Below are 13726 nucleotides of genomic sequence, written 5' to 3'. Positions count from 1 at the left end.
ACCACCATTACTGATTCATTCCAGTCATTTTTCCTTGCATACTTCATATGGTTAAGATAGTTGTAGATCCTGATTTTTTGTTTAGCACTATGAAAAGCATTTCTTATTATAATAAAGATACTCCATTAGCACATTTTAATGGCTACCAAAGAACTTTTGTATGGATGCACAATAAGAATACCAAACTGTTCCCTTAGTTGTTTGTTTCCAAGTTTTCATAAAAAGCCTTAAATTTAACATCTTTGTGCCTAAAGTTGTCTAAAATTATTATTTTCGTAGTTTATATAACTTAAGTAAAATTAATGAGTTAAACCACACTTACATAACATTGAGACTTTAATACTGCTGTATTGTATTTCAGAAAAAGTGTAAATACTTGTGCTTTAGATTTTGGAAATATTCAAGATATAGTTTAGTTTGGTTGAATTTGGTGAACAATTGCTTTGGGAAAATGAGAAATGATGAATTAGTCTAAAGTGACTCCAGTTTTCTAATTTGGCAGAGTTGGTAAACTATATCATCACTAACCAAAAAAGAAAAAGACAAAAAGAAAAAACAAATATGGTGGAACAGACTTTGCAAGGAAGATAATGAGTTCTTTTTTGGACTTGCTTCATGTGAGATGCTTCTCCGGTAGAAAATCCAAGTACTCCACAGTTGGCAAATGAAAATGCAGTTTGAAATTCAGTAAAAGATATGGGAAACTCAAGGTCTAGATTAGAGAACAATTTGGCAAACAAGTGTTCATCAAAGTCATAGAAGTAAGTGGAAGAAATAAATCATTAAAAATAGAAGGGTGGGGATGAAACTCTGGGAAACACAGCTGCTTTTAAGAGATGGGTACAAGAAAAGCCAGTGAAATAGACTAAGAAGGAGTGTTCAGGAAAACCAGAAGATAGCAATGTCACTGAAGCCAGGAGTGAGAGGTTTTTCAGAAAAAGAAAGAATGGTCTACAGTCCTGGCTCTCAACCCTGTCAGACACTGTCTCCTTTACCCTCCCAAAATGAAATTTATAGATAATATAGCCTACCTATGTACACAATTTTAAAAAAAAATCAATATAATGCCCCAATTTTAATATAAAGGAAAAAAGAAAGGTATATTTTATAGAATAAGCATTTCAATCTGTAAACATGAGGACATAACTAAATGAGATGACAGGATGAAGGAGTCACGTGATTGCTCTGATATGCAGAATTACCATGAATGGGGTGTTGCAAATGGAGACTGTTCCACATGAGCTGTATTGCAGTGTTGCTGCACATGACCAGAATTTTCAGAATGCTAAATATTCGAAGAAAACAAAGTATAGTTTTCCCTGAACTTACACTATAATTGTGTTGCTAGAAAATTCTGTGTATAAAAAATACTTAGTATTAAGTCTAAAATGGAATCAAGCTCTAGGTTCCGACAGTTATAAACAGGTCTTTCACCTGTGGTGAATGTCCACAAGGGTATTTGAAAGTCCTGTGTGACACGACAATTCTTTCTTGGTGCAGGACTGTCCACTGCATTTGTAGGACTCTTAGCATTCCCGGACCTGCCAATTACATACCAACAAGGCCCCAGTTCCAATAATCAAAAAGCTCTCCCACAGCATACCAGTGCACTCCCTGTAGAGTGACACAGTCCAAGAGAAAAGCATGGCTTACCAGTGTCAAATGCCCCTCCTTAGTCTTTAGGGTTCTTTAGTCTTTAGAGCTCAGGCTAAGCAGGACGCTTAGGGGGGATAACATAGTGGTGTAATAATTGTGACCTCTGTAGAACTCTGTGGTTCTCCCCCTCCCCCCCAATCAGATGAGAGAGTTTTCCCACTGTTTCTACATAAATTGCTGCAATCCCTTCCTTCCTCTCTCAGCTCTACATTCCTAGGTGAATTCATTAGACACACAAATGTTGTGGGTTGCACCTAGCAGTGGCTCTAATCTAGCCAGTTTCCAGCCCACTTACAAACCAAATCTGTTCCTTAAAAGCTGCTTCCAGGCTGATGCTTATAATTACCTGGTTCAAACATGTATTTTAAGCATTAAATAGAACATAATGAGAATCTTGAAGGAAACCAGTTATTTTGGGTGATTTGTGTGGCATTTATACTGATCATTTGGATGCAAAGCTTTCCACATTTCTTCCCAAAAGACCACTCTATTTTAAATCATGTGACCTTGGGCAAGTCACTTAACATCTGGAGCTTCCATTTCTTCCTAATTAAAATAGTTATGAGGCATGATAAATGCAAAACCCTAAAATGCTATAAAGTTCCATAGTCCTTATGGACCATGATTGAACATAGAAGACCTTAACATAGAGTAGGAAAGGTCTTCTTATATTCAAAATAATGACAAATGCGGAAAGTTACTTCTCAATATTTCTTCAAACTGTTATTTTAGGTATTCAAATCATGGATGCCCTTCTTACACACCTCTATTTCATTTCTTGTTTATTTTTTCCTTTCTATCTTCCCATACCCAAAGGAAATGGGCATATTTTTGGTGGATAGAAACACTATGGAAGAAAATTAAATTTAGAGCTCTGGAGGTTATGTTCTGAGTGAAAGAATAAATAATTGCAGCCGATTTTCAGGGAACTGTTTAAATGTTTTTCTCTACTCTACTTCCTTCCCCCACCTCAGTTCTATGTGAAGCCATACTGTGAATTGTAAACTCAGTATGTGTTTCTTGGCAGTGATATTTAAAAAATGGTAGATTACTCTTTGTTTGTTTTCATCAGTAAAGGATGTATATTGGCTTCCAAATGTGCTGAGGATTTGATTTAGACTTGTCATATGTTCAGGGAGACACATGAAGGTTAAGGGTAATCAAAAAAGACATCAGAAAATATAATTCACAATATGAATGGAAAATTTGACACCCAAACTCATTCATCAATGTGAGAGTATCTTGAATTACTTGCTCAAGGCTCTATTAAATCATTCATGCAATGGATATGAAGGTGAAAGAGAGGTTATACTTTGTAAATTTTGTACAATGATAAAATTAATATTCTTTATTAATTTTCAGTTAGGAAAAACAAAAATATTAGATAATAAACACTGTTAAGCTGATTTTCCACTTAGAGTTCAACATTATTTCTCTTTGAGGGAATGTGTATGAAGTGCAATTTTAGATTTATGTTGTTATAAAATAGTTACACAGAAAATTGTGCTTAAAATAGTTGCCAAGTTTGTTCTGTGTTTTCTACAGCATATCTCACTACATGATGAACACTCTTCTCCCAACCCCGTCTGATACCCCCCACCACAAACTCAGTTTCGTAATGGACTAGCAACTTTTGTTCGAATCCTTTTTTTCCTTCGTAATGCAGTAAGTAAATCGCAGTGGCTTTTGATTAATGGTTTATCCTGTCTACCAAAACACTAGATAAATTGTCACTATTTAAAATGGGCTCATTGACCTTTGGCATGTAATAGGAAAATGAGGCAACAGTCCTGTGAAAAGAGGGGTCTGGGAACTGACCAATCCCAGCAGGAGGAACGGTGCCCCCTTCCCTGGCCAGTGACATCGTGTTGCTGTTCTGTCCCTCACAGGACACAGCTGTGCTGCAGTAATTCTCTTTTAGAGTGAATTGTCTTTCTTAACTTGTGATATTAAAAATTCATGGTGGTTTTCAGTTTTTCATGTACACTGTTTAGATTCACTGCAGGGTCTAAAGTCTTTATTACAGATCCTGCTTTTTGTTCATTCGACAGATCTTGAACATTGGAATTTTAAAATCACATGACCAGTTTAACTTTACTAGATGAATGAAACAAGATTAAATATGTTTAAACTTTCTGGAGAAATCAACTGACACATTGAATTTTATTTTCACAGATTGCCAGTCGAGTATTTTCCTGTATATTTGTTTTATTAAAGGCTACTTTTCTAAATCCAGGGGTGGAACTCAGAGCATTGCTCTCTCTAGATAAGTGGGCCTTTACACAAATAGTATGAAAATAACACAAGCAAGTTTTGATAGAGCCTCCCACCCTTCCAGCAAGGAGAGTCAAGTCTTAGAACTTCTAAGTGCTCCAGGAAGGCACAGCCTGTGGTCCTGGTGGAGAAATGGGAGGAAGTTCTAACAGCCATGGCTCCTTAGGAAACAGTCTGTTCCCTTAATCTGGAGAAGGGAGAGGATTTCTCTAGATGTAACCTAGGCAGGCACACAGCAGCAGCGTGTACCTGCACACGTTCTTTCCTCTGTGGGCCAGGAGTCAGCAGACTTCTTGTGAAAGACTATATACAAATACTTTTGGCTTAGTGGTCCATGAGATCTCTGTCACAACTATTCAACTCTGCCAATGCAGTATGAATGCACCCATAGACTGTACTTAAACAAGTGGGAGTGGCACTATGTCAGTAAAGCTGTCTTCAAAATTCCAGCAGCAGACGGGATTTGTCCACATGTAGTAAGTCGTTCACTGACCCTGGCTCTTGGTCACATCCCACCTTCTTACTTGGTTAGTTGGGTATAGCCTGGACCTTAAGCTGAGAGGAGACATTTAGGGGTCTAGTTTACATTCCATAAAGGGTGGCCAGATATTTAGAGGTTGGGCCTCCCCAAGCACTTGTGGTATCCAGGCCACTGCCTGGGACATCCCAAGGAAAGTTTTAAAACACATAGCAAAGTAACAGTCATACCCTTACACTTCATGTATAACATTGGAGTCCGAACTCAAACTACAGCAGGTAGTAAAGCCAGATTGTCATAGCTAAGGCCTACAGGCTTTTCTTGTGTTTGGGGATAGTCTGGTAAATGGATGGATAGAAATACTTTAACAAAATGTATGACAGCAAGCAAGAGTGATACTACAAATATTGAATAACTCTTAGAAAGGCCTAGGTACCTACCAAGAGCGACAGGCCTTAGTAATAGCCAGCCAGCAAGGCTCTACTGGCGAGCCTTCACTCGAGTTCTCAGAAGATGGTAGTGCGTGTGCACTACCTGTGTCTCTGTAAATATATACATACGTGCTCGTACATAACATTTTTTCAGAGAATATCAAAACCTCATGGGACTTGCCTTTCTTCATTACAAATCTTCATCTTCACTCTTTATTCCTGATTGAGAAAAACAGGACTTCTGCTAAGCTTCAACCCATGCCGTCCTGCCCCCTTGGCTGCCCTACTTGGTACCCTCTCCCCCCAAATCAGTCTCTCCTTTTCACAAAAAAAGCTTCCTGCCCTTTGCCTTCAAAGATATTAAATCAATAACCTCTTGTTTTAATACAACATTTTCCATTTGACATGTTAGTCATTTCTTCAGAAAAGGTAGATTAGTTATTTCTTCATGCAGGCTAAGAAATTCAGCGATCACCAATCACTGCACTCTTTTTAAAGTTAATCTCTCTCTTTTTCCCCTCTGAATTCTGTTAAGTCCAGCTTTGTTGTCACTTTCCAAAAACACCTCATTACAAAATCCTATAAGTCTTAATAAATAATGAGATTGGCAAGTTAACTTATTTTACGAAGTCCTTTCAGACCTTTGGTGAATGAAAGGAGCATAGTCCCCTGTCAGTCTAAAACTACCTATATGTGTTTCTTTCTCCTTTTCAGAGTAAGTATATATATACACACACACACACACTTCTGTGATTTTATATTTCATTCAAAATTAATTAAAAATTTTAACAAATAACAAATGGAAAATGAGAAACAAACATTAGCCAGGGTGGCTGGTTGGTGGATAATTCTGGAAACTGATGATAGCAATAACATCAGGTTTATCTAGGCAAACTTAAGAGCTTACCAGACGGAAAAAAATTTTATGTGTACATCCAATAAATTTTTATTGAAAGTAAATAGGCTTCGGGGGCCTAATTGGTTCCTGCCTGTTTGTTACCATTTGGGTGTTCTAGAAGGTTAACTTTTTGTGGCAAGGTGTGTCCACTTTCAAAATCTGTCCCACTTTGTGGAAAATAGCCTTTTTTCATCCCCTTGGCATCAGTGTACCCCACTAAAGCAAGACTTTAGAAATGGGAAACAACCTAGATCACTTTGATGCTTTTTGGAGTTTGTCCTATGTTGTTTTGAGACTGGAAAAGAAAAGATGGCTGTCAACTCACAAATAGATCCCTGTCTTTTGGATGCTCTCCTATCTTTTGCTTCAGTGTCCGGGCACTTCTCTGAGACAATGGATACAACTTACGGACTCTGGATTTTCATAAAAGTTTATGTGGTATTTCTTCCTGCTCCTTTCTAGTTTTCTGTTTCCTTTTCTTTTCCAAAATAGCATACCTTTGTTATCTTTTTGGAGCTGACAGTGCCTGGAACTGATTTCTACAATTTGGAGGCCTGTGAGAGAAAGGAAATTAGAGAACAGTGATTAACTCCAGGTTTTAAAAAACAAGTTGTGTTTTGTTTTGTTTTTCTGGTGAAACCTTGAGTTTAAAAGAAAAGCTTTAAATTTGGAAGGAGGAAGAAGATAGGTATTTATTTTATTTGTTAAAATTCAGAATTTTTTGGTATACATAAAAAAGAAATTATAAAATTATTAAACTTATAAAATATTTTTCTGAAACATGTTTCTTCAATACAACATTCACTTAAGAAAGGATTTCTACATATACCTACAATTCATCCATCCTAATGCATTTAATTTACTCATATGAAACAGACGTCATGCCAGGACCTATGATAGGCTGAGAGATGTCAAAATAAATCTGCTGTAATTTCTAATTTAAAGTAGTTTAAAATCTAATAGTTGAGGTGAATCATACTATATCTTCAAGTCAATGTGATACAAGATGGTAAGTGGCATAGGTTGGCGGATAAATTTCATGTAAGATCAGGGACAATATCTTAGAGAAAGTGGTACTTACTTTAATTCTTGGTTTATACATCATCTCATTTTTCTCTCAACAATGTGTACAATTTTCTTCTTTGGTAAAATGTTCAAATCTTTAGTAACATTTTTCGTAAAATGTTCACATTTTTAAAAGTCAGTTGTTTTATTATATTGAATTTTGAAAGTTCTTTAAATATTCTGGATACAGTGCATTATCAGATATATGATTTGCAAATATTTTCTTGCAGTATGTGATTTATCTTTTATTCTTTTAACATTGTCTTTGATGAGCAGATTTTAAATACATTTTATAAATGTTTTATTTTATGGATCATGCTTTTTGTGTCCTATCTTTGAAATCTTCACCTAACACGAGGTCACAAAGATTTCCTCCTATGCTTTCTTCTACAAGTTTTCAAAGGTTTTAGGTTTTACATTTAGGTCTGTGATCCATTTTGAGTTAATTTTTGTGTATGGTATGAGATATGGATGGAAGGGTTTTGTTTGTTTGTTTGTTTGTTTTGGGGGGCTTTTTTTTTGCATATGGAACATCAGTTGTTCCTACACTATTTATTGAAAAGATTATTCTTTTCTCACTGAATTGCCTTTGCACCTTTGTTGCAAACCAGTTTACAACATATATGTGGATATATTTTGGGGCTCTATTCTGTTGCATTGATCTGTGTGTCTATTTGGTGGCAATACTATATTTCTACTGTAGCTTTATAAAGTCTTGAATTAAGTAATATAAGTGTTCTGATTTTCTTTTTCTTTCGCTCGTGTTTTGGCTGTTCTATGTTCTTTGTATTTCCATATGAACTTTAGAAAACTTGGTAGAAATTTGATTAGGACTACATTAAATCGATAGATTAATATGGGGAAATTGACATTTTAAAGTATTGACTCTTCCAATCTAGGAACATGTTATATCTCTCCATTTATTTAGGTCTTTAATTTCTCTCAACATGTTTGTAGTTTTCAGTATATAAGTCTTGACCATCTTTTCTCAGATTTATTCTCCTAAATAGGTCACATTTTTAATGCTATTGTGAATGATATTGTTTTTAAAAGTTGATTTCTAATTGCCTACTATTAGTATATAGAAATATAATATAGAAATATAACTTTTTTGTATATTGATATTTTATATATTGATCTTTGTCTTGTAACCTTGTCTTATTTATTAGTTTTAGTAGCTTTTTTTTCCTATATAATATAGAATTTTCTACATAGATGATCATAGTATCTGCATGTAAAGATAGTTTACTTCTTTCTTTTCAATCTGGATGCCTTTTCTGTCTTTTTCTTGTCTGATTGCACTGGTTAGAATCTCCAGGACAATCTTAAAAAAAAGTGGTGAGAGCAGTTATCGAAGTCTTATTCTTGATCTTAGGGGGAAAGCATTCAGCCTTTCACCATTAAATATGATATCAGCTGTTTTTCCTAGATGCCCTTTACAAGTTGAGGTAGTTTTCTTCTATTCCTTCTATTCCTTCTATTCCAAAACTCTATTTGCTAAGAGTTTTGTGATTTTTTTTGTTGTTGTTGTTTTTTTTCAGGAATGGATGCTGGGTTTTGTCAAATAGTTTTTCTACATCTGTTGTGATGATCATGCAGTTTTTATTTCTCACTGTTAATATAATGACTTAAATGATGATGACTAAATATGATGAATTAAATGAATTAATAATTTTTAAATGTTAGATTATCCTTGATGTTCCACGATGAACCCACTTGGTCATGATGTATTCTTTTTATATATTCTTGGATTTAATTTGCTAAAATTTGTTACAAATTTCGGCATTTACGTATGTGGGGAACATTGGTCTATGATTTTATTTTCTTATGGTACCTATCTCATTCTGGTATTTCAATAATTCCGGTCTCATAGAATAAATTAGTAAATGTTTCCACCCCTTTAATTTTATGGAAAAGTTTGTGTAGAATGGTATTTTTTCTTCTTTAAATGTTTGGTGGAATTCTGTGGTGAAGCCATCTGGGTTGGGAATATTCTTTGTGGGAAGGTGTTTAACTACAAATTCAATATCTTTCGTAGATGTAGGACTACTCAGGTTATCTATTTCTTATTCAGAGAGCTTTGGTAAGTTGTATCTTACAAGAAATTTGTCCTTTAGATCTAAGTTGTTGAAGTTATTGGCTTAAAGTTGCATATATTCATATATTTTAATATCTATAAAATGTGTAGTAATGTAACCTCTTTCATTCCTGATACTGTTAAATTGTGTCTTTTCTCTTTTTTCCCCTAATCTGTCTGGATAGAGGTTTATTAATTGTATGGAACAAGAATTTGGTTTCATTGATTCGCTCTATTATTTTTCTGTTTTCTATTTTATTGTATTTAGTTTTGATATTTGTTATTTTCTATTTTATTCTTACTCTGGGTTTAACTTGTTCCTTGATTTGTTTATTAATTCTATCATCTGTGTCATTGCTAGTTCTGTTTATATTGATTGAGTTTTCTCCTCATTACAGGTCATTTCTCCTGCTTCTCTGCTTGCCTGTAATTTTTTATTTGAATTAATGTTGTGAATTTAATCTTCTTGGAGCTGGATATTTTTATATTTCTACACATATTTCTGTTATTTTTTTCCCCTGGGACTTGAAAACTATTTCATTTTGTTGTGTCTTGTTTTTAAGATTTGTTGAGTGGGATGAGAGTAGCAGTTAATCTAAAGAAGATTTTCCCTATTCTAAGGTAAAACGCTGCTGAGTACTCTTTTTAGATTCCTGTAAATCATGAGCTTTTTCACTTTGGTTGGTGGGAACTATTTCTGGCTTTCTGTGATTACTGGGTATACTTTTCTCTAATCCTTCTGGTGATTTTCCCCTGGCCAAATAAATGGTATTTCCATTAATGAGTTTGCTGATCGATACTAAGCTGAAGACTTGAGGAGGATCCTCTGGGGATCTCCACAATTTTCTCTCTTTGGAGATCTCTCATCTCAATTACTTTTCTCTGTGAGCTCCATTGCATCCTTGAGTTCCAATGCTATCTGCTAAACTCAGAGAGAACAGCAGGCTCAGCTGGGTTCCCTGTCCCTGCACCACAGCCTGGAAGTTCTCTCTAGTTGGAGCTATTGTGGGACTCAGTTTGTTTGCTTTCTGTCTCTCAAGGGTCACTGTTTTTAATTTCTTGATAATTATTTAATATATTACATATGTTTTGTTTTGTTTTTTCTTTTTTGTTTCAAGGCAGGAAGTAAGGCTGATTCCTGTTACTTCATCTTGGCTGAAAGTTGACATATTTATTAGGCCACCTGACATCCTCCTATTGGTTCAGAGAGGCTCTCTTTATTATTATTTTTCACTCTCTTTTCTCAGCTTCGGATTGTGCTGTTTCTACTGATGTGTCTACTGATTTACTGATAATTTTTCTCCAGTATCTAATCTGTTGTTAATTTCACCTAGTGAACGTTTTATTTTAGATATTGTATTTTTATGTATAGAAAGTTTATTTTTTATATCTTATATTTCTTTCTTTTTTATGTTCATGTTTTATTTTAAGCCCTTAATGTATTTTCAATATTTTTTTATTATAGCTGTTTTAACGTTATTTTTCTGCTAATTTCATCATCTCTGTGACATTCTAATAATTGACTTTCCTTTCGTTATGAGTCATTTTTTTTCTCTTCATAAATCTATTAATTTTCACTGGATACTTGAACTTGTGAGTTTTAGATTGTGGATTGGTATATTTTGTTGTATTTATTGTATTTTTTTAAAGCGTGTACAGATTTGTTTTGGCAAACAGTTATTTGTGGATTTTTATGGGGGTGAGTGTATTCTAAGTAGCCTCTAGCTAGGGTAAATTCAGCCTTACTAGTAAGGTCTGAGACTTCTAAGTTTTCTACTGCATGCTCTGTGTATTCAACTACTCTTCAGCTGGTGCGAAGTCTATTATTCTGTCATGGTTAAAAGCAGAAGTTCACCTGATATGTTTTCACTATACACACTACTATGCATATAAACATTCCTGGCCCTTTGTGAACTCTGGGTAATTTTTGGATTATAGCTCTTTGGTTCTAGTCCCAGGATTTAATTTTTACCTGTTCTCGTGAAGGTTCAACTTATATAGTCTTGATAGCTGTTCAACCAAAGGGACTGCATGCCAATTCTTGGAGTAGTTCTACTTCATAGATCCTGCCTTTCTGGCACTCTGATCAGCAAATTCTAGCTGACTCTGCCTTCCTGAACTTTCAACGGCTCCCTCACCTCAGTGAGATGGCTGGGTTCTGTTCAGGATTCTGGGTTCTTTTCCTATTTTACTGTATTCTGGAAATTGCCGCCAAGTAGGTCAAAGACTCATCTCATTTGTTTCCTTTCTTTGTGGTATCACAGTCATGCACTGACTATTGTTAAATTTAAAAACAGTTGTTTCCTCTATTTGTCTAGTTTTCTAGTTGTTTGCAGTAGGAGGGTGATTCTGAACCCTATTGCTCTCATGGTTGGAAACAGAAGCTCACTTGATGAATTTTTAGTTACACATCTTCGTGCATGAATATATACAGTATTTGTTTTAGTTCCTTTTGCTCTTATTAGAATGAAAGCTTAATGAGGGCTGGGCCCTTTGTTTATTATTGTATCTATATTCTCTTGAATAGTGTCTGCTACCTTGAACCTCATACCCAGGATTAGTGGATACTCAGTAAATATTTGTTAAATTATTTATCATTATCATCACCATATTGTAGTCAGTAAGTTTCTTTAGAAATACATTTTTATTCTTTGCACATGTTTCTTAATCTACCTTCACCTCTAAATCACCTTCAGATTAAATTCTTAGTTGTAGATGCTTTGCAGAAATCTAGTTTTCTCTTTTCTGCTATGAAGCCAAAATTTTGGCTGATTGTTGAGAAAGTTGGAGCTGCATAGAGGAAGTATTTGAGTTAAATGGCCTATGTCTTCATGTGAATTCTAAGGCATTTACATACAAGTTATTTTATATCTTTCATGGAGATGCTAATAAGTGTATTGATAGAAGCATGCTAAAAAATTCCATCAGCCCACATTGAGAGGAATGCAGAATAGGTTTGAGGAGTTCTTTTCTTCAGGAGAGGCCACCTAGAATGGATCTTAAGTTAAGTAAGGCGTGGGAGGGAAAATTCCAAGCATAGAGAAAGCATGAGCAAAGGCACCCTGTCCTTCATCTGTAGGATGTGTGGTTGAGGAACTATGTGCCGTAGTCTTGAAATCTCATTGCAACATCCAGATAGAGATGTCTAGCTGGCTATTGCATGAGTCTGAGTGAAGGAGTTGTTAAGAAGGGAGTTAACGACCAGCACGTAGGTTGAAGCTAAACTCTGACAGAGGCAGAGCTTTTGGGGGGAGTCTATATAAGAATGTAGAGTATGAAGACCTGTGTGCTAAAGGTAGAGTCTTGAGAGAGATCAATGTATAAAGATTGGTGAGTAAAGAGGATTGAGAACATAGACAAATAAGGACTGGACAGGTAGGTTTAATGAGAATCAGGAGAGAGTAATCTCTCGCTAGGAGACAGAATTGTGTTTCTCAAAGTCAGATTCACAAAAGTGGTACCAGAATTAGTTAGGGTAGGCCTGGGAGTGGTGCTCATAAGATTTGGCCTCTCCCCAAATCTTCTGAATTGAAATGTCTCTGAGTAGGACCCAAATATATGCATTTTATTAAAGTTCTCTAAGAAATTTTCAGCAAAATAAAATTACTGGAGAAGGAAAATGCATCAACTCAGTCAAATATAAAAGAAAGTACTAGTCCAATTGGACTGTAAAAGTATCCGCAGTGTCTGCCCATTCAAAGGATATCCCTGGATCCTGAATCTTCTTGCTGTTGCAACTAGAGTCACCTTTTGCCAATTTTCCCGCAAATTTATTTATATGGTTACATAATAAATACTGAATGGATGCGTACATCCTCTTAAAATAAAAGATTCTGAATATTACTAATGACTAATTAGGTACATGAGAGAGCAAACAAGCTTGGGGGAGGGAGAGAGAGGAGCAAGAACTATTTCTGAACCAGCATTGAATTTGCTGATTACCATACATTCACTCCTCAAAGGTAGAAATGGACGTAGCCTCCATTGCTTTGGAAAGTCGATTTAGTTCATTTAGTAAACATTTTCTAAGGGTTTGCTGTGTAGCGGTGCCTTAATTTGTGCCTATTAATATTCTTCCTACAGCGTTTACCTAAACTCTTCCAACAGAGTTTACCTATCTGTGTTTATTATGTTCAGGAGTACAGAGGTGTATAGGAGAGGCTCAGGAAGCTTACGCTTACTATTCTGGAGTTTTTAATACTACAGATAATATGTTTTTCTATTACAATGAATTTATTTGTATGCCTTCTTTTGAGAAATACATAGTGCTTCTTTTTTCTTTCTTTCTTTTTTTTTTTGGATAGTAAAACCAGCAAATCTTTTGTGAAAGAGCATATTCCTCACAAGGTTATTCAAATAGCCATAACTAATATTCACAACCTTTCCCATAATTATTAATGTTTCATTAATGAATTGGTATAAATCCACATTTACTGAACATTTTTTGTTAAATATATGATTTTAAAAGTTGGGCTGGAGACAGATTTTCCTAGAATAATTTTATAATGGAAATAGGAAACTGACTCATTTAGGAGAATTCAGAGTCAGTGTATGTAGCTGTGTAGGTTGTTTATTCAGTAAGAATGCCAAGAGGGTAAGTGGAGATTCAAACTTGCTCCTTTAACCAAATCCCATTTTCCCAGAGAGGATAGCCTTTATCGAATTCATACAAAAGTGCTATGTTGGCTAGCAGGAACCCTAGTAGAATTTCATTTTACAACTCTACTTGAAATGCAAATATTCTGTTAAACGGAATCTGGGTAATTTTTGCTTTAAAGAAGGAGCTTTTGCATGGGAAATGAAAGCAAAAATGGAAACTCTCTTGCCCATTCATCAAAAATTTAAAA

At 35.1% G+C, this 13726-nt stretch overlaps 1 protein-coding gene across 13 annotated transcripts in view; it reads left to right on the top strand.

Moving 5' to 3' along the window:
• The window catches only part of ARHGAP28 (Rho GTPase activating protein 28), a 178347-nt gene that overhangs the window by 75109 nt on the left and 89512 nt on the right, over window positions 1–13726 (top strand). Inside the window, exon 1 of one of the 13 annotated variants that reach the window (XM_088797907.1) lies at window positions 3202–3321. The exons of the other annotated variants lie outside the window; for them this stretch is intronic. Within the exon in view, the coding sequence (XP_088654033.1) occupies window positions 3317–3321 (5 nt within the window). The 5' untranslated portion in view covers window positions 3202–3316. Of the gene's footprint in view, window positions 1–3201; window positions 3322–13726 lie in introns of those variants that run through there. 13 annotated transcript variants of the gene reach the window in all.

This window comes from Rhinolophus sinicus, chromosome 4 (genome assembly GCF_057876585.1).
Source record: "Rhinolophus sinicus isolate RSI-liver-muscle chromosome 4, RSI-T2T, whole genome shotgun sequence".
Classification (NCBI taxonomy): Eukaryota; Metazoa; Chordata; class Mammalia; order Chiroptera; family Rhinolophidae; genus Rhinolophus; species Rhinolophus sinicus.
This window is presented reverse-complemented; position numbering and strand designations above follow the sequence as displayed.